General features: G+C 45.2%; 1 protein-coding gene across 3 annotated transcripts in view; it reads left to right on the top strand.

Moving 5' to 3' along the window:
* LOC147012446 (piezo-type mechanosensitive ion channel component 2-like) overlaps window positions 1–20,922 on the top strand; it is a 182,048-nt gene extending 161,126 nt beyond the window's left edge. For all 3 annotated transcript variants that reach the window (XM_085856680.1, XM_085856681.1, XM_085856679.1), the window contains 9 exons: window positions 4,912–5,059; window positions 5,336–5,524; window positions 5,688–5,771; window positions 6,058–6,257; window positions 12,454–12,582; window positions 12,778–12,860; window positions 13,001–13,087; window positions 14,994–15,084; window positions 15,303–20,922. In XM_085856680.1, the coding sequence (XP_085712806.1) occupies window positions 4,912–5,059; window positions 5,336–5,524; window positions 5,688–5,771; window positions 6,058–6,257; window positions 12,454–12,582; window positions 12,778–12,860; window positions 13,001–13,087; window positions 14,994–15,084; window positions 15,303–15,555 (1,264 nt within the window). In that variant the 3' untranslated portion in view covers window positions 15,556–20,922. The remainder of the gene's footprint in view (window positions 1–4,911; window positions 5,060–5,335; window positions 5,525–5,687; window positions 5,772–6,057; window positions 6,258–12,453; window positions 12,583–12,777; window positions 12,861–13,000; window positions 13,088–14,993; window positions 15,085–15,302) is intronic.
* The last annotated feature ends 350 nt before the right edge of the window (window positions 20,923–21,272 follow it).

Raw genomic sequence — 21,272 nt, 5'->3', positions numbered from 1 at the left:
ACCGGTCAACCTGCCTGGTGCCTGGTGTTGGCTTAATGGTTAAGGTAGTGGGCTTGGGATCCTAGGGTCCTGAGTTCAAATCCCGCTCAGCTGTTGAATTAACACCAGGTGGGGTTGACTCTGCCTGTCATCCTTCCGAGGTCGGCAAAATGAGTGCCAGCATGCTGGTATCCTGTGTCGGAGTGGCGACCCGACCAGGATTGTTCCCAATAGCCAAGGAGACTGCTTCGGCGGCACCAACGCTCTGCACAGAGTATGGTCCTCATGGATGGATGGACCGGTCAACAAGCAGATTATGAGTCTGTGGCCTCACAGACACAGCACGGACACGGCACGGAAATGGACACAGCATGATACGTACTCCACCCAGGCACACTCAGACACCGCCGACAAAATAGGTGAAGAATGCGTTGTCCCACCGTCGCAGGCTGACTAGGTGTCCTGTATGTTATGACATCCTCCAATTTCATACATTCCCGGGAAGCCAGTTGTGTCCATGACTTGTTCTATCCCACCGTCATGGCAGTATCCCACCGTCGTTTCTGTGGTCATGCCGTGTCGTGTCGGTGGTCATGCCGTGTCCGTATTGTTTCCGTGCTGTGTCATGTCTGTGCCGTGTCCCACCATTGAGGTGGGTGGTGACTGCGAAATCAGTCGCCGGCAAGCCAACACACAGGTGTTTCATTCACCACTCAAATCACCCGTGTACATGTGCTGGTAGCTCGGTAGAAATGGTGTAACAGTTTGGAGTGACGGCTGTTTCTTCCACTTAATCATGGGTAATGGCATCCTCTCTCAATCGTGGCTGCCATCTCTGCTGTTTCATAACAGTGCTCCTGTAAAATGTTACATAACCGTGCTCTAAAGCGAACGTTTTCTAGGCCCGATCCACACTTCGGTATTTCGGACAAACCTCGTCCAATTTCTGGCAAACTTTGGGTCTTTCAGCCATTGATGTCGCATGAAACCATCTCAGTTTGTATTACCACAACCACCAAGGATCCAGACTCGGCATATTTGGGGGAAGTCGAAATTATTCGCCGTTTGAGTTCAATCATACTGTGATGTAACCCGTAGGCAATACAGACATGGCGGTGGACTCCCAGGTGTGACGTCATGGCTAATGGTGAAGAAGAAAAATTTGACTTTTAATTGCAAAATTACCTGTTTTATCAAGGGCAAATCGGAAAAAGATGTTTCATAACTAATTTATAGGGTATGAGGGGAGAGATGAGCGTTGAGCTTGTCTGAGCATCTGGGTTCCCCTTTAAAGTATATTCACTACCATTTATAGATGTTAGTTCGATGGCAAATCGACAGTGGATGTTAGTTATATCGTGAGTAGACAGTGGATGTTAGTTAGATGGCGAGTAGACAGTGGATGTAAGTTATATAGTGAGTCGACAGTGGATGTTAGTTATATCGTGAGTAGACAGTGGATGTAAGTTATATAGTGAGTCGACAGTGGATGTTAGTTAGATAGTGAGTCGACAGTGGATGTTAGTTATATCGTGAGTAGACAGTGGATGTTAGTTATATCGTGAGTAGACAGTGGATGTTAGTTATATAGTGAGTAGACAGTGGATGTAAGTTATATAGTGAGTCGACAGTGGATGTTAGTTAATTAGCGAGTAGAAAGTGGATGTTAGTTAGATGGCGAGTTGACAGTGGATGTAAGTTATATAGTGAGTCGGCAGTGGATGTTAGTTAGATAGTGAGTAGACAGTGGATGTTAGTTATATAGTGAGTAGACAGTGGATGTTAGTTATATAGCGAATAGACAGTGGATGTTAGGTAGATAGCGAGTCGACAGTGGATGTTAGTTAGATAGCGAGTAGACAGTGGATGTTAGCTAGATAGCGAGTATACAGTGGATGTTAGTTATATAGCGAATAGACAGTGGATGTTAGTTATATAGCGAATAGACAGTGGATGTTAGTTATATAGCGAATAGACAGTGGATGTTAGTTATATAGCGAGTAGACAGTGGATGTTAGTTATATAGCGAGTAGACAGTGGATGTTAGTTATATAGCGAATAGACAGTGGATGTTAGTTATATAGTGAGTCGACAGTGGATGTTAGTAAGATAGCGAGTAGACAGTGGATGTTAGTTAGATGGCGAGTCGACAGTGGATGTTAGTTATATGGCAAGTCGACAGTGGATGTTAGTTATATGGCGAGTCGACAGTGGATGTTAGTTATATAGCGAGTAGACAGTGGATGTTAGTTATATAGCGAGTAGACAGTGGATGTTAGTTATATAGCGAATAGACAGTGGATGTTAGTTGTATAGCGAGTAGACAGTGGATGTTAGTTATATAGCGAGTAGACAGTGGATGTTAGTTATATAGCGAGTAGACAGTGGATGTTAGTTGTATAGCGAGTAGACAGTGGATGTTAGTTATATAGCGAGTAGACAGTGGATGTTAGTTATATAGCGAGTAGACAGTGGATGTTAGTTATATAGCGAGTAGACAGTGGATGTTAGTTGTATAGCGAGTAGACAGTGGATGTTAGTTATATAGCGAGTCGACAGTGGATGTTAGTTATATAGCGAATAGACAGTGGATGTTAGTTATATAGCGAGTAGACAGTGGATGTTAGTTGTATAGCGAGTAGACAGTGGATGTTAGTTTATAGCGAGTAGACAGTGGATGTTAGTTATATAGCGAGTAGACAGTGGATGTTAGTTGTATAGCAAGTAGACAGTGGATGTTAGTTTATAGCGAGTAGACAGTGGATGTTAGTTTATAGTGAGTAGACAGTGGATGTTAGTTATATAGCGAGTAGACAGTGGATGTTAGTTATATAGCGAATAGACAGTGGATTTAGTTATATAGCGAGTAGACAGTGGATGTTAGTTGTATAGCGAGTAGACAGTGGATGTTAGTCATATAGCGAATAGACAGTGGATGTTAGTTTATAGCGAGTAGACAGTGGATGTTAGTTATATAGTGAGTAGACAGTGGATGTTAGTTATATAGCGAATAGACAGTGGATGTTAGTTATATAGCGAGTAGACAGTGGATGTTAGTTATATAGCGAGTAGACAGTGGATGTTAGTTGTATAGCAGGTAGACAGTGGATGTTAGTTATATAGCAAATAGACAGTGGATGTTAGTTTATAGTGAGTAGACAGTGGATGTTAGTTATATAGCGAGTAGACAGTGGATGTTAGTTATATAGCGAATAGACAGTGGATGTTAGTTATATAGCAAGTAGACAGTGGATGTTAGTTATATAGCGAATAGACAGTGGATGTTAGTTTTTAGCGAGTAGACAGTGGATGTTAGTTTATAGCGAGTAGACAGTGGATGTTAGTTTATAGTGAGTAGACAGTGGATGTTAGTTATATAGCGAGTAGACAGTGGATGTTAGTTATATAGCGAATAGACAGTGGATTTAGTTATATAGCGAGTAGACAGTGGATGTTAGTTGTATAGCGAGTAGACAGTGGATGTTAGTCATATAGCGAATAGACAGTGGATGTTAGTTTATAGCGAGTAGACAGTGGATGTTAGTTATATAGTGAGTAGACAGTGGATGTTAGTTATATAGCGAATAGACAGTGGATGTTAGTTATATAGCGAGTAGACAGTGGATGTTAGTTATATAGCGAGTAGACAGTGGATGTTAGTTGTATAGCAGGTAGACAGTGGATGTTAGTTATATAGCAAATAGACAGTGGATGTTAGTTTATAGTGAGTAGACAGTGGATGTTAGTTATATAGCGAGTAGACAGTGGATGTTAGTTATATAGCGAATAGACAGTGGATGTTAGTTATATAGCAAGTAGACAGTGGATGTTAGTTATATAGCGAATAGACAGTGGATGTTAGTTTTTAGCGAGTAGACAGTGGATGTTAGTTATATAGCGAGTAGACAGTGGATGTTCGTTATATAGCGAATAGACAGTGGATGTCAGTTATATAGTGAGTAGACAGTGGATGTTAGTTGTATAGCGAGTAGACAGTGGATGTTAGTTATATAGCGAATAGACAGTGGATGTTAGTTATATAGCGAATAGACAGTGGATGTCAGTTATATAGCGAGTAGACAGTGGATGTTAGTTGTATAGCGAATAGACAGTGGATGTTAGTTATATAGCGAATAGACAGTGGATGTTAGTTATATAGCGAATAGACAGTGGATGTTAGTTATATAGCGAGTAGACAGTGGATGTTAGTTATATAGCGAATAGACAGTGGATGTTAGTTATATAGCGAATAGACAGTGGATGTTAGTTTATAGCGAGTAGACAGTGGATGTTAGTTATATAGTGAGTCGACAGTGGATGTCAGTTATATAGCGAGTAGACAGTGGATGTTAGTTATATAGCGAGTAGACAGTGGATGTTAGTTATATAGCGAATAGACAGTGGATGTTAGTTATATAGCGAGTGGATAGTGGATGTTAGTTATATAGTGAGTCGACAGTGGATGTTAGTTATACAGTGAGTCGACAGTGGATGTTAGTTATATAGCGAGTAGACAGTGGATGTTAGTTATATAGCGAATAGACAGTGGATGTTAGTTATATAGCGAGTAGACAGTGGATGTTAGTTGTATAGCGAGTAGACAGTGGATGTTAGTTATATAGCGAATAGACAGTGGATGTTCGTTTATAGCGAATAGACAGTGGATGTTAGTTTATAGCGAATAGACAGTGGATGTTAGTTATTTTGCGAGTGGATAGTGGATGTTAGTTATATAGTGAGTCGACAGTGGATGTTAGTTATACAGTGAGTCGACAGTGGATGTTAGTTATATAGCGAGTAGACAATGATAATTACAAGGATAGAAGGAAGTTGTGTTTCCTCGAGAGATTTCAAGTGATGTGTTTAATGGCGGATTTGAAACTTGTGCCGGTCATTTGTCAATGACCCCAAACTGTGGACCATCACTCCTAGGTTTCGCCTCATACCGTTCCTCATTGAGCTGAGAGCCGTCATGGACTGGGTTTGGACAGACACCACGTTGAGCCTGTCCAACTGGATGTGTGTGGAAGATATTTACGCGAACGTCTTCATTCTCAAGTGCTGGCGGGAATCTGAAAAGGTGAATTTAACGATTCTTCTGAAAAGGTCGGAAATTGTGTGCCAGTGGTGATTGTCACTTTGCCATGGTCCATGGTGGCCCTCCACTGCTGCTAATGAGGACCGGTGTCAAGTCGGATTGCATCGAACATGATTAAATTTATTTTTGTTCATCATTTGGTTCAACTGTTTGCAGATATTTTTGATTGTCAAACTTCAGATTGATTTGCACTGTTAGAGAACGGACAATCACCGATGAAACCAATTCTGTTGTGCTCTTTACCCTTGTCCTCAACAGCGCTATCCACAGCCCAAGGGACAGAAGAAGAAGAAGAGCGTGAAATACGGTATGGGCGGTATGATAGTCTTCCTGCTCATTTGCATCGTCTGGTTCCCACTGCTCTTCATGTCTTATGTGCGATCCGTTGCTGGGAATACAAACATTCCCATCTTCGCCACAATTACCATTTCTCTTGGTCACTACCAGGTAAGGTGCCACCCTCGTTGGATTGAATGCATAGTTTTAATGATGTGATTATAAGCAGATTCTCCAAGAGCTTTGTACTTTTGTGAAAGCTAATTCTATTTGGGTAACACTTTCATAAAGCTCCAGAACAATGTTAGAGCACGGTCTACCTGTCTTCCCGCAGCCCATATTCACGGCGCAGTCAACCAACATAAAGACGCTAACGCAAAGTGAGTACAACGACCTGAAGGAAAAGTTCAAACCACAGGTGAGTCAAAAGGTGGCTTTGCCCATTGGTTAGATGTTCACTCAACTTGCAAAGTGAACGATTATCTGATTTATGGGGCAAACAAAAAGATTTTTTGTATTTTGTATTTTATGGTGGGCTATAGTTCGTTTGAACGTTTGTTTGAACAAGGCAAGAGGGAAGCACAGAAAGAGGTGCGTGAGACAACCTTAAAAAGAGGTTTGCCATGTTTGAACTTCTGAAAGGCCTTGGGATATTGATATCCCATCCATGACAGATCATGAAGCATGTTTGCACATGTTTGCAGAATAAGGAAAACTCTTTATTTCGAGCTTCCCGAGCTGAAGAGAAGATCGAGGACTTTGAGCACGAAGACATTGCCAACGTCTCATTCAACGAGCACTCGATCGCACTGTGGACCGTGAGTCCTCCGAACCGGGCCGAGATGGTCCGTAAGATGAAGAACAACACGCAAATCTCGATTTTCTTCTCCTGGAAGCTACAGAGGTTGGCACTCTTCACATTCAGACATCTTGTGGGCTCTTCTTATGCTAAACTTTCAATCTCACATGATAAACTTTCAATCTCACATGATAAACTTTCAATCTCACATGATAAACTTTCAATCTCACATGATAAACTTTCGATCTTTGCTGATGGTTTTATGAATCAATATTTATTTACCCTCATACTTTAATGGGGCTGGCAGGATGGCATAGAGGTACGCACACTCGCCTTACGCCATCTAGCCTAGGTTTGAATCCTGATCCAGCTATAAACCCCCATCCCAGTGATTCACAGACAGGGTGATTCATCAATGTGTGTGCCGTCCCCCGGACGGACGTTAAACGAGCATCCCATCTGCTGGCGTTAATTGGTAGATGTTAAATATCCTACGTTCTCCTTCAGGAAGAGTAGGCGACCTATCACCAGCATCTTGAACAAATTACAAATTCATGCCCTGACTTCCTGTATTGGAGTGAACTGATTAGGATTGTAGTCTCGTAACTGTGTCGGCAGCACCAACTCTCTGCATAGGGCATGGTACATGATGATATTTTTGTACATGATCTCACATTTATGTACTGTAATGGTGTAGAAAATGTGAAGGATTCCATGAGCAAGACGAAGATTCACCCTCGTGAGTCTGACTATCCCCCGCACCCCTGCCATCCACCCTTTTACTAACCCATCCTCTCTCCTCTATTTTACACCTGTAAGCTGTAACATCATGAATAACTATAACTGTGTTCTTAAATACATCACTGCTCAACATGGCCGATTAAACCTTGTGGCCTCTGGCTGTGTTATATAGAATGAGATAGAGAGGAATTGTGCATTGTATCTTCCCAACGAAAGTGCTGAAGGAAGATGTTAGAGAGAACAAATGTAAGAAAATGTTATCTTTACGAAATAGGTTCAGCAGATAAGGGCCTTAATAAGGCGATTGGACTGGGTTCTGTAAAGAATGCTGGTGGACAAACTTTGTTGAAGAAGGAAAAGAGATTTTGAGTAAATGGAAACAATCGTTTGAAATCCTGCTGAACAGTCAGGAGCTAACTGAATGAGGAACATTCCCAACAGAACAAGAGCAAGCAGCTGATGAAAGTCCAGAAAAAGACATGACTATGGAGGAGGTGAAGAAACCCATAAAACGAACGAGAAGTGATGATCGGCACCTGGAGTAGATAACATAAAGGAAGAAACATATACCGTGGTTTGCAAAAGTATTCACCTCCCTCCAAAGTTTTCACATCCTGATGCCACCTGAGCTTATTTCATGATGCTTTCAAATCAAACTTAATATATAGTCTTCACAAACTATACTCCAGAGTGATAAAGCTAAAATATGCAGAGAAAATGTGAATAAATTTGATTAACAGAGAGAATCAGGTGATTCTCAGTTGAATAAGTATTCAAACCCTTTCCCGAATTCACTCCAAATCTCTTCAGGAGCAAATTATTTGTTTGAAAGGTCACAAGATAAGTGTAATAAGTTTCACCTGCATGGAACCAGGGGTTTAACCTAAAAATTAATCTTCCCCACTCATCTAAGGAGTTTGAAGGTGAAACTCACTTTGTCAACCAACAAGGCAAACATGAAAACCAAGGAGCTTTCTAAAGAAGTCAGACATAAAGTGGTGGAGAAGCACCGCTCAGGAGAGGGTTGTAAGATTTCAAACTCACTCGTTATCCCTTTGAGTACGGATAAATCCATCATTAAGAAGTGGAAGACGTATCATACCACCCAGACTCTACCCAGACCAGATCGCCCATCCAAACTCAGCAGCCGGACAAGCAGGAAAATGGTTCGTGATGTCACTGTAAATCCAACAATGACTTTGAAAGATCTGCAATGCTCCATGTCCGAGATTTGGATCAGTGTTTATCAATCAACAATATCCTGTTCCCTTTACAAAACTGGCCTCTGTGAACAACGAGCAAGAAAGAATCCATGACTGAAAAGTTACATCTCGAGGCTCGTATGGAGTTTGTGAAAAAAGCATCTTAATGATGCTGCAGCAGGCACGTGGAGAAAAGTTTTGTGGTCAGACGAGACAACAATTGAACTTTTTGGTGTACATTCAAAGCATTACTTCTGGCACAAGCCTAACACTGCACATCACCCAGTCAACACCATCCCTACTGTCAAGCATGGTGCTGGCAGCATCATGTTCTGGGGCTGGTTTTCATCAGCAGGAACTGGCAAGCTTGTCAGGATATAAGGGACAATGGACGATATAAAGTACAGGAGAATCCTTGATGAAAACCTGCTTGAATCAGCCATGAATCTGAAACTGGGTCGGAGATTCACATTTCAGCAGGACAATGATCTGAAGCACAAAGGTAAAGCTACACTGGAGTGGCTGAATAAGAAGTGAATAAACTTTCTTGAGTGGCCCAGTCAAAGTCCTAACTTGAAACCAATTGAACATTTATGATGAGACTTCAAGATCGCAGTCCATCCCAGGCTATCAGGTCAGGTCAGATTGGACCTGTGACTTGCTACACGTACCATGTAAACCTGTACTAACCTGTTTCATGGTCAGGTTATCGGCGACTAAATCGTCTCCCCCTCCAGGTTTCCTGGTGAGGAGGGTGTATGGATATGGACACCCAGCAGGATTAAAAACAAAACCTGTCAAAGGGTGGAGGAACTCCTTGTGAGCCAACAGCCATCCACACCTGGTGCCCACCTGTCTACAGACATCCTCCTGCAGTTGGATGACTTCTTTTTGAGGAGGTTGGTGGCAGGATTTGCACTCTGGCCACCGTAAAACCCTTCACTCTGCAAAACACAAGAAAAACGCAAAGAAAATTGAAAACCCACTCCGTGGGAGTACCTCTTGTGCAGCTGCCCTTCACAGGGCAGCTCACTGGATAATGGGATTGGGACAAAGCCTTCAGGACCCCCATTCTTTGATGATAGGAGGAAAAGCACAGGGTAACATTCCTGGGTCAGATTGCGGTGGCGTGTGGTAGAGTGGTGCTGAGGTGTCGTCCACCAGACGACGTCCTCCAGGTGTCGTCCACCAGAGGTCAGACGGTGGTCTCTTTGGGTTAACCTGAGGCGGTCCCTTTGCGTGGGTGCTTGGAATATCCTATCCCTAAGTGAAGATGATCACCTGTCTCTGTATTCATCTGACCTCAAGTGTTTGAACATTGGTATTGCAGTACTCTCTGAGGTTCGGAGAACGGATAATGACGAGATCATGGTGGGTGATTACACCTACTGTTGGTCTGGTCACTATGATGGTTATGCTGCCCAAGGACTTGCTCTTGCTGTGTCCAATAAGCTGACTCCAATGATAATTGAGGGAACACCGGTCATCGAGCGTACTACGAGACTCAGAGTATTATGAGTATATTATGAGACTCCTTGAGTGTTGTTTCCCTGGTCTTTATATATGCTGCAACTGAGGTAAGTGATCTCACCGTGAAGGATGCATTCTATGCCATGCTTGAGTATGTGGTTGATCAGTGCCCGAGGCGAGATACTCTTCTAGTTTTGGGGGATTTCAATGCATCGACTGGAACTGATGGGGATGATAATGAGATGTGTGTTGGTCCCCTTGGGTCTTGAACTGTGAACCAGAATAGCACTAAGTTACTTGACTTTGCAAGAAGTCATGGACTTAGGGTGGCTGTTTCATGGTTTCAGCACCCACACGCTCATCGCTGGACTTGGTATTCCAATGCTGGTGGTGTGGCAAAGGACATTGACCATGTGCTCATTGATGGTCACTGCAGGATCTACCGGAGTGCTTAGTTCGTCAATACCGACCACAGGCTTGTTGTAGCAACTATTAAGTTGCAGCTTAAATCTGGGAGAATAGTACCATCCCAGCCTTGGCTGGATGTTGGCAAGCTCAAGGATGAGAGGGCAGCTGAGGAGTTTGCGCACAGGCTGAGTGGGGATTTGGGGGATCAGGGTGGTTTGAGGAATCCTGAAGAGTTATGGCGTGCTTTCAAGACCACCCATCCTTGATGTTGCAGGTGGATGTCTTGGAACTCACCGTAGGGTGAAGAAGAATTTTTGTCTCTCAAGGGACACGAAATATCATTGGCCAGAGTCACAGGGCCAGGCTTGTTGGCAGAGCTGAGCTGTTCATGGAGTTGAGGCGTAAAACTGTACGTGTGCAGAGGGTGGAAAAGGAGGCCTATGTGCAAGGACTCTGTGAGCGGGTAGAGCATCACCTGTGGTCAAGTGATTCTCGTCCTGCTTCCAGGGGAATTCGCGCAGTGCGTTCCTCCAAGCCCGTCCCTCGGCGTACTAGAGTTAGAGCGGAGGGTGGTGGGCTCTTGACAGAGGAGTCCGAAGTGAAGACCCGCTGGGCTCTTCAGACCCAGTTACTTTGAGCGGCTGTTCCAGGCTGATCCACCAGCTGTTGAGTTGGATGTCAGGGGTGTTACTATCCTATTGCTGACCCTCCAATCAACTGTGGTCCAGCTTCATTTGTGGAAACGCGGGCTGCGGTGAACCAGTTGAAATGGGGTAAAGCTCCTGGGATCTGTCGCATCCATTCTGAACTTCTCAATGCTGGTGGAAATGCCCAACTGACTGGAAGAGGGGCTTTGTTGTCCCTCTCTGGAAAGGGAAGGGTGATCGCCACGACTGCAGCAACTCCCGAGGGGTGACACTGCTCTCAGAGCTGGGCAAGGTCTTTGCTCAGATAATTCTTGATGGGGTTCGCCACCATCTGCTTGAGAGGACCAGCACCCAGAGCAGTTAGGCTTTACACCAAAGAGGTCATTGATTGGCCGTATCCATGCTCTCACCGAACAAGAGTCCTCACCGAACGCAGATGAGAGTTTCGGCAGGGGCTCCTTGCAGCATACATTGATCTCTCTGCAAAGTGTTCGATTCAGTGAATCAGGATGCCCTCTGGAGGATTCTTGGTCTTCGTGGGGTGCCACCAAAACTGATCAATCTGATGTCTGAACTATACTCTGGAACTAAGAGTGCTGTGAGATGTGGTGATAGCATCTCCAACTTATTTGTTTCAACAATTAGTTGTTACTGGAGTTCCTCAGGGGTGCAAACTGGCCCCCACACTTTTCAGCGATTGCACGGATTGGATTTTTGGGAGTATGTCGGAGAAATCAAGATTTCTTGAGAAATCAAGAAATCATTTGGAAATGTCAAGATCTCTGACCTTGATTTCACAGATGATGCAGTCATCTTTGCGAAGACTCTGGATATCCTTTTGGGGGCCCTCGAGGTGCTGAATGAGGAGTCGGTGCCGCTGGGATTATGGGTTTCCTGGGTCAAAACAAAGATGCAGGCTTTCAATGACATCTTGGATGCTGCTATCTTGTCTTCCTGTTTGTGGTGAGAATGTTGAGGTCACAGAGAGATTCACTTACCTTGGCAGTGATATTCATGTGTCTTCTGGCTGTGAGCCAGAGGTCAATATACGTCTGAGTCGGGCCTGGGGAGTCATGGATTCACTGGATCATGGGGTGTGGCACTGTGAATACTTTTGCAGTGAGAGGGTGAATACTTCTGCATGCCACTTTGCAGGAGGAGGAAAGTCTGAGTCTTCAGGCCCTTGGTGCTTCCAGTCTTGCTCTTCAGATGTGAGACTTGGACTCTGACCAGGGATCTGAGACGGAGACTTAATTCCTTTGGTACCAGGTCTCCTCTGAGAATCCTTGGTTCTCGCTGGTTGGACTTTGGCATTATTGGGAAGGGGTGAATACTTTTGCATGCCACTGTATATATGGAGGAGATAGTGCAAGTAAATTTTCTGCAGTGATTGATGCAATTAACATGGATGAGGTCAAGAAGACCAAAGGTCTGGAGCGTGACGTATAAGGTACCACCATGAGTACACGAGAGCGTGGAGAAACTGGCTGGTAAGATAGCCTAAAGGCAGCTCACTCACCTTGGAACTGTCTAGTTGAATCTCGACCCAGCTATAGACCCTCAACCCTCCCTCCCCACCCCCTCTCTCCCGCTAATTGGTTTGAAGCCGTTTTTCCCAATGGGTAATTAAATAAATCTGCTTGTGTGTCCAAGTTATTCACATATTCAGGATCAAAATCGACCAACTGCATGAAATTGCCAGCAGGAGTTTCCACCCAAAAGGGAGTAACACGTTCACATGAAATGAAGGTTGATGCTTCGGTAACTCATCAATAACCAATTAACATGTTTCCGTACACATTGTCCTTTCCTACCTTGCACCCTGTATCCAAGGAACTACTCCAATTTTAATGATAAGCTTCAGGAATTTGCCAGTGGAGGAAGTCTTAAAATTCTCAATGCGGATTCCTCCGTCCAACATCAGCTTGCACGTCTTCTGACAGATCCCAACTCAGAACCAATGTGAGTTACTAATGCTTCGGAGACAGGAACGGCATACCATTTAACTTGTGATCACAGTTTTTCCTCGTATCAACTCACTTCAATGACCATGCTTTTGCTCGTTAAAGTAAGCGGATGCAGAATGTGGCCAGAATGCTCACCTCTCACTTCATAATTCTCACCTCTCGACTACATCCTCTGCCTCCTTAACAACAGGAGTCTGGATCGAGCTTTTCCCCGGTACCTCCATGCCATGTCTGATTTACAAGCTACTCCCGCCGAAGAGTTCAATCCCAAAGGTAAAAAGCTCTTTGTAATCATTAAAATCATAGTTATAATCGATAATAAGAACCGTTTCTTCAGCCCTGATGCTTAGGCTTCGGCTGCCCGACCTTCCAATGACCATAAATCCCACCCCTCCCCTTCCTTCCTCATTCAGATGACCCAGAGAAACATTATATCAACCTTAGCTTCCAGCTGAACAGAGCAAACCAAACGAACTCTCCTGAATGGTGGAGTGTGCAAGGTAAGTTGGATAGGTCATGACATGCACGAGTTTATTTTGAATCCGTTCTGAACTCTTCATCTTTCTTTCTTTCTATTTCAAAACGTCTTCCCTTCAACCTCCTTTTGCTGAAATGAGAAATACCTTCATCAGTGATCACACAACTATAAAAGCATAAATATCTCATTTTAATAATTGAAAGTTCAGAAATCCACCTGGAGGCGGCATGTCCATCGCATCGACCTGTCCATGTGGCCTAAAAGTGTTACACCAGTAAGAGAAGGCTGGCACGTTCCACTTCACTCAGTGCACCCAGCCAATTTGATAAGCCCACGTGAGTGGAGAGGGTCATGAGATAACAAGCAATATGAGGGCTGGCTTCGGGCTGGCAGGATAGCTGAGAGGGACATGCAACCACCTTTTATCCAGGGGTTGAATCCCTACTCAGCTACACTGTAAATCGTCATCCCAGTGTTTCACGGGCAGGCTCATTCATCAATGTGTGTGCCGAGCCTCGGATGGACGTTAAACCGGGTATCCTGTTGGCTGGCATTAGCCGGTGGATGTTAAAGATGCCACGGTGTCCTTCGTGAAGAATCGGCGAGCTATCACCGCTCCCTGAACAAATTACAAATTCATGTCCAAATCAGGTCGTCGAACGTCTGGCCTGGTATACCAGTCCGAGAAAGATTTGGGCCAAGAATTTCTTTGATCGTTCTCACAAGAAGGCGGGAATAATTGGGGCTGTTAAAGTAGTAGTTAGAGTAGTCGTAGTGTTTGAGGTTAGCTTCGACGTGTAGGTCACAGGCATTTGCTGATGACTTCACCCCCTGCCGTGATATCCCTCATTCTTCAGATAGGTAGATGGCAGCCTATTCCTTCTCTTCAGACCTTAACAAAATTACAAACTGGTAAAACAATTGGAATATGTCTTTTAATCCTGAGAAATCTCTCTGTCTCTGTCTCTGTCTCTGTCTCTGTCTCCAAAAGAACCATATAGCAAACCCTTCCATCTACTTTCTTAACGATCCTCAAGCACACCTGAAACCTTATCCACCTACAAGGCCTTCATCCACAGCTCTATGGAGTACTGCTCTCCCCTCTGAGCTGGTTCCCCTGCCTCACATCTTGCTCAATTTGATGCCGTGGAAACAAACGCCTTCATTATTATTGGAATCTCCCATGATGAAGCTGAGTCTATGGACCTATCACTTCGCCATCACAGACAGGTTGGTGATCTCTCTGTCTTCTACCGCCTCCTTTCTGGTCTTGCACCCTCTGCTCTTTCTGTGCTGTCCCTCCAGGTTTCTGCAGGGCACACATGGCCCACCATCAATCCCCTTCTGGTGAAACTACCTTCAATCCAGGATCACTGCTCACCTCCACTCATTTGGTTCTCTCGTTTTCTCGCCTGTGGAACCAACTTCCACATCCTCTTAAATTACATTCTTCCCGCCAGGGTCATCAAGACAGCAGGTCACCACCATCTCAGATTGTCCCCATTCCAAAACCATGTTCTTTTTCTACCCCCGTTAACCACCCACCCACCCCACCTCACCACCACCTCCTCCCTCCCAGAGGCCAACTGTTTTCAAATTCCCAATTTTTCCTTCCTGAGAGCCTACAGATCTATCCATCTTGTCCACACGTCCTCCCCACGCCCTTTATTTGTCCAAGTCTCCCTCCATGTTATCCTTCAACCCTGTTGCTGGTGTCCTCCCTTCTCTTTCTGCTGTTGTGCCTTGATCTGCACTGTGTTTTCGCTCTTCTTCGAGTTTGACTTTGCATTTATTTATTTATTTATTTTTTTGCATTCATTATTTTTACAGAATCGCAAATTCAGACTTGGGAAGTGTAAACTGTATTAATTTTAGCACCAGGGAGGAATGGCATCTGTGATTGATGTTGAGCTTGTTTTCATCACCAGAAATTACCCACAATTCCAAGAAGGACCTTTCAATCATCGTTTTCAACGATAAAGTTGCTCCAGAGGGCCTCGACTTCTTAAGCAACTATGGGTAAGCCTTAAATATATAACGTTTTGTTGTAAATAAATTTTAAAACATCTAACCCTGTACTGTAACTGTAAAACCATCACTGGTCATGGTGCAGCACTTCTGTCCAACTCTACCTGTGTAATCCACCAAAGTCCCCCCACTCCACCACCATAACACCTTCATAATACTCCCTGAATGAACTCCACATTAAAACTTCTCTCCAACCTCCATTACCGTAGCATCACCGGTCTATACGTGTCTGTCGTCCTGGTTATTGGCAAGTTTGTGCGGGAATTCTTCAGCGGGATCTCTCATTCGATCATGTTCGAGGAGCTACCCAACGTCGACCGCATCCTTAAGCTATGTACAGACATTTTCCTGGTCCGTGAGACCGGTGAATTGGAGCTGGAGGAAGAGCTGTTTGCAAAACTCATCTTTCTCTACCGCTCTCCCGAAACCATCATCAAGTGGAGCCGGGAGAAGACCTCATAATTGTGGCTGGACCCCAAATTCTCCAACGTCAATGATTTTTCCATCCTCCACCCTTTTCATTTAATGTGGGATTGCTCCTCCTTTTATATCTGTGCCTTTATACTTGTTGCCCTTCGATGCATTTCTACGCCATCCTCTCATTCGTCAACCCATGACTCGTTCACACATCTTTGGCCTCATTCCATCTCCACGTTCCAAGTGAAGTGAGATTTTCGAAACGACGTAAGAGAGCTGATGAGGCCTTTCACACAAGTGCTGTTTGTGCATTTGAGCAACTCACTTCTGCTAGCCGAGCACTTTAAACCTGCCGTTGCCAACGCGACATCTGAAATTCAAATCATCTTTTATATTTTCTGCATTTAGACAAAAGAGTGGCAATTTCAAAGTGGTTTAACACCCCCCCCCCCACCTCCCTTGCACCCCCAACATGATCAGCGGTAAATATCATCATTTTAAAAGTTTATTTTAAACAAACCCTGTCCAATCACAAGCCCCAGACATGACCCGCTACGTGGCGTCTCCCTCCAACTCTTTTGTTGTGCGGAAGCACACCACCCCCCCTCCCGGCCCCCCCCAAACCCCCAACACCCCAGCTTTCTCTCACGCACCTTTCCAAGTATTTTTCGGTTTGTTTTAGCTTTGTGAGCCATTTTAGTGAACAATCATTTCGCGCACGAGAGCAGTTCACATACCTCAAAGATCACGATTTCTCGGGGTTTCTGCTCGTGCGCGCCGAGCATTGTGGGGCGGATTACCCCATTCTGAAAGTCCCGTGTTACGGATTACTTGCTTGCCTCTGCAAATTATTTTAATAATAAAAACAGGTGTCATGAGACCTTAAAGGGAAGGGAATTCAAAAAAGGTGAAGGCAATGCTGTCTTTATGTGTTTTTTTTTACTTCTATCAGGTTAGATATCTACAGTACGACATGATGGTGCACAGGTAGCGCATTGACTTGCAAGCTCTCACCTGTGTTCGATTCCCGACCTAACTTTATACTGTCACATCGTGGGTGCTTCGTAGGCAGGGCGTTATATCACAAAATGTGCCGTCCCTCGGATGGCCATTAAGCCGGGTGTTCCATCCACGAACATCAGCCTGTGGACGTTAAAGGTCCTACGGTGTCTTTACTGAAGAGTAGGCGAGTTATCACCGGCACCCTGAACAAATTACAAACCCCTGCCTTGACCAACTTCAGTCGAATGTCAGGCCTGGCCAACCAGTTTGTTCAAGACTTGGAGCAAATACCGCCACCTCGGCGGATCCCACCAGAAGGTCGGGATACTCATCACTGTTAACTTAATAGTGGTATCATTGGTGGTAGTGGTAGTTTGTGTCCGACCAGGACACGTTGCTTTCTGTTTCTGGAGATGCTGATTGTCTCAATGAAGAATTCCACAGTGTTTGTGTGTCTGCGTTATGCCACGGTGTGTGTATGTGTGTGTGTGTGTGTGTGTGTGTGTGTGTGTGTGTGTGTGTGTGTATGTGTGTGTGTGTGTGTGTGTGTGTGTGTGTGTGTGTGTGTATGTGTGTATGTGTGTGTATGTGTGTGTGTGTGTGTGTGTGTGTGTGTGTATGTGTGTGTGTGTGTGTGTGTGTGTGTGTTATACGATGTTTGTGCATGCTTCTATTCCATAGTGTTTGTGCGTTTGCGTATGCCACGGTGTTTATGTGTCTGCATATACCACGGTGTTTGTACTGCATGTGTGTATTATTCGGTGTTTGTGCATGCGTGTTTTATGCAGAGTTTGTACATGCGTCTAGTCCACAGTGTTTGTGTGTCTTCGTATGCCACAGTGTTTATGTGTCTGCATATACCACGGTGTTTGTACTGCATGTGTGTATTATTCGGTGTTTGTGCATGCGCGTTTTATACAGAGTTTGTGTGTCTTCATATGCCACGGTGTTTGTGTGTCTGCGTATGCCACGGTGTTTATGTGTCTGCGTATACCACGGTGTTTGTACTGCGTGTTTGTATTATTCAATGTTTGTGTATGTGTGTTTTATACAGAGTTTGTACATGCATCTAGTCCACAGTGTTTGTGTGTCTGCGTATGCCACGGTGTTTATGTGTCTGCGTACACCACGATGTTTGTGCATATGTGTATTATTTGGTGTTTGTGCATGCGTGTTTTATACAGAGTTTGTGCGTGCTTGTATTCCACAGTATTTGTGTGTCTGCTTATGCCATGATATTCGTACGTGTGTGTATTCCATAGTGTTTGTGCGTGCACGTATTCTACAGTGTTTGTGCGTACACGTATTCCACAGTGTTTGTGCGTGCACGTATTCCACAGTGTTTGTGCGTGCACGTATTCCACAGTGTTTGTGCGTGCACGTATTCTACAGTGTTTGTGCGTGCACGTATTCTACAGTGTTTGTGCGTGCACGTATTCTACAGTGTTTGTGCGTGCACGTATTCTACAGTGTTTGTGCGTGCACGTATTCTACAGTGTTTGTGCGTGCACGTATTCTACAGTGTTTGTACGTGCACGTATTCTACAGTGTTTGTGCGTGCACGTATTCCACAGTGTTTGTCCGTGTGAGTATGCCACGGTGTTTGTGCATGCGTGTATGCCACAGTGTTTGTGCGTGCGTGTATGCCACGGTGTTTGTGCATGCGAGTATGCCACGGTGTTTGTGTGTGTGTGTATTATACGGTGTTTGTGCATGCGTGTATTATACGGTGTTTGTGCGTGCGTGTATTATACGGTGTTTGTGCGTGCGTGTATTATACGGTGTTTGTGCGTGCGTGTATTATACGGTGTTTGTGCGTGCGTGTATTATACGGTGTTTGTGCGTGTGTGTATTATACGGTGTTTGTGCATGCGTGTATTATACAGTGTTTGTGCGTGCGTGTATTATACGGTGTTTGTGCGTGCGTGTATTATACAGTGTTTGTGCGTGTGTGAATTCCACAGTGTTTGTGCGTGCGTGTATTCTATGATGTTTGTGCGTGCGTGTATTCTGTGTATTCTACAATGTTTGTGCGTGCATGTATTCCATATTGTTTGTGTGCATGCAGCTGGTGACTTCAAAAACAAATAAGAGAACTATAGAGGTCAATCAGTTGATCCATTTTGTAAGTCGGTGCGGGGCTGCGGGCGTTCTTTCTTTACCTTGGAGAAAGTAGGAGATGAAAGCCATTTTGAGCCACTCCTCATTCATTCCCTTACAGACGACATATGTTGTGCTGATCAGTTTTGAGAGGCTCAAACCCGGCACCAAGAACGTTGTGTTGATAAGTGTTCTATACGTTATCACTTTCCATAAGATGAGACGTCAAGGGTTGGCTTCATGGATAATGACGTCCTAGTATTCATTTTCGATTAACAGACCGTGGTCCATGTTTTGAGGTCCACAGCTTGACCTCGGCTTCAGTTGGGACTCTTGATCAGTTGATATGACGAGCGAGGCGAAGATGAAAATGAAGTGCACTGTGACCCTTCCTGCATGGGATGCTCAATGCCATTCAGTAAGGAACTGGATAATGCCATGACTTCAAGGTCACTTTAGTCTTGTTCCAGAAACATTCCTGGACCAAAGTTCAAATAGGTCTTTCAAAAACAAAAACTTTCATTGTTTATTTATCACAAATTCATCCAAAAGCAGTTTTGGGTATCTCGTGTGAAATGCAAAATAATGTTTCATAACCCAATAAAAAAAAAAAACTTTTGAAACGAATTTTTGGTTTGTTTTCCCTCCTTGATCTTCTATATAATTGTGGTGAAAGTCGATTGAGAGATCCAAAGGGATTTCCCCCCAATTGGGCCAAAATATGTTTACATTTAATAAGCTACCCTACAGTTTTGTCATGTTTGAGATATGAGAGACCCAACGTGCTCATCAATGGATAAACATTTTCATCGGATCGGTTGTGACGTCATTGCGTTGAGCACACGTCATCTTGCCGTTTTGGTTTCAATCGTCCACACTTCACATTATTGACCTTTATAGTGTTACGGCTGTGGAAATTTGCATTACACCATAAAGGGCCCTCAGGTGAGATATCTTCATAGGTACATGTGTCGTTAGCCCAAACCCGTTGTATAGAGGGAATTTATGCGATTCATCCGGGCTGCGACGCTTTCAGTTAGCCATTTTTTCTTTTCTGTCGTTATTTTGAACCAACCACGTCTCAACCGCCATCACACAACAACCACCTGAATCCACCACACCAGCCATCGTCACCAACTACAACCACGCTCCAACCCACAGAAAACAACCACAACGCCAACCCTCACCACAGAAGACCCTCCACCACCTTTGCCTTTACCTTCACGAATTCATACCACATCATCGCTTCTACGGCCATTCCCGCACCACCTGTGAACACTGAACGTCGGGCTGTCTCAGGCCCGTTCGGCGATTGGTGCCGAACGCACCAAACCGCGAGCGCGATTGGCGGCCTTTCCGAGGGGAAAATTCGGATCAGAAACGCTTCACGCCCACTTCTCCTCCGTCCAATTGGCGAGCGTGGGGCGGCTTGGCCCCGCCGCCAAGCGTGTATATGTGAAGTCCGTATATGCAAATTTTAGGATCAGGAGAGGTTCACGCCCATTTTTGCCCAACCAATGGCTGACCAGGGGGGCGGCGTGGCCCCGCCTCCAATCGCGTTCTGATCATAAAATTTGCATATTGGCTGCTGCTGCCGCCTATAAAAAGGCGAGCGCAAGGCGAATGCGAGAGAGTTGGGTTTTGGAGTTGCTTGGAGTGTCGTCGAGAGGTTGCTCTTGGGGACAAGGAGCGTTGCGTTGGCGGAGTTGAGTCGAGTGCGCACGGTGGAACTGCAAGCAAGGGAGCTCAGGTCCAAGACAAGAAGGACGGCAGTCGGCGACGAGGTTGCGGTGTGGGGGATCGCTCGTCTCGTCGCGGGACCCAAGCCAGCCAGCCACTCCCCTCCCACAGGGCATCAACAATTCCCCCTTTCCCCCGCGCTGAGATAGTGCAAAAGGGGGCCCCGTTCCCACCCCACCCCAAACGTGGTGCCAACGAAACCCGCCAAGGGGCACGGAGTCGGGCCACAGCGGCACGGCCACATTTGCGGCTTGCCCGCCAACGCGTCACGAGGACGCGGGTAAGACCTCCCCGGTCTCGCGGACCTAGCCGCTCCTCTAGGTCCCGCGCACATTTGGCCTATGGGCCTGTCTGCCTCCTTGTCTGTGAGGGTGGCTTCTTTCTTTTGCTTTTGTGTAAATGTGTGTTGGCGCCGTCTGTAAAGTAAAACTGTATAAGTGTTGCCGTGTGTACGCGTTAGTCGGTTGTATTACATTTGCTTTATGTGCATTTTGATTCTGTGTGGCTGTATATACGTGCTTTCCGTGTGCCGCGTAATAAAGTGCTTGCATGTTGAACTGTGCCCGTTTCGCTTCGTCTCCTTCCTTTTTAATTGACTCTCCATCCTGCTTCACGTAAGGGGTTCGTAGTGGGTGCAACATCCCGGTAATTAATCTGAACCGTCCAGGTCGACGATAACACCGCTCGGTTATCCCGATAGTACGGAACGGGCTGCCCAAGCGGCTCGTGTCCGGAGTCGACCTGTGGTGAGGTACGATCGCCCGGTTTACCATTCGCGTGGGTACTTAGGTAGGTTCGAGTTTGGCGAACAACCCTATCCTACACGGGTGGCCGATTGGCACGATTGTGGTATGGTCGAAAGGCCCACCCGTGACTAGCTCCCGGCGTTGGTCCGAGAGGGTCACGGCAGAATTGTCCGT

The sequence above is a fragment of the Eptatretus burgeri genome, chromosome 15, assembly GCF_056783735.1.
Source record: "Eptatretus burgeri isolate ZD-2024b chromosome 15, Ebu_testis_v1, whole genome shotgun sequence".
Classification (NCBI taxonomy): Eukaryota; Metazoa; Chordata; class Myxini; order Myxiniformes; family Myxinidae; genus Eptatretus; species Eptatretus burgeri.
The sequence above is the reverse complement of the archived record's forward strand: the minus strand, read 5'-3'. Positions and strand labels throughout refer to the sequence as shown.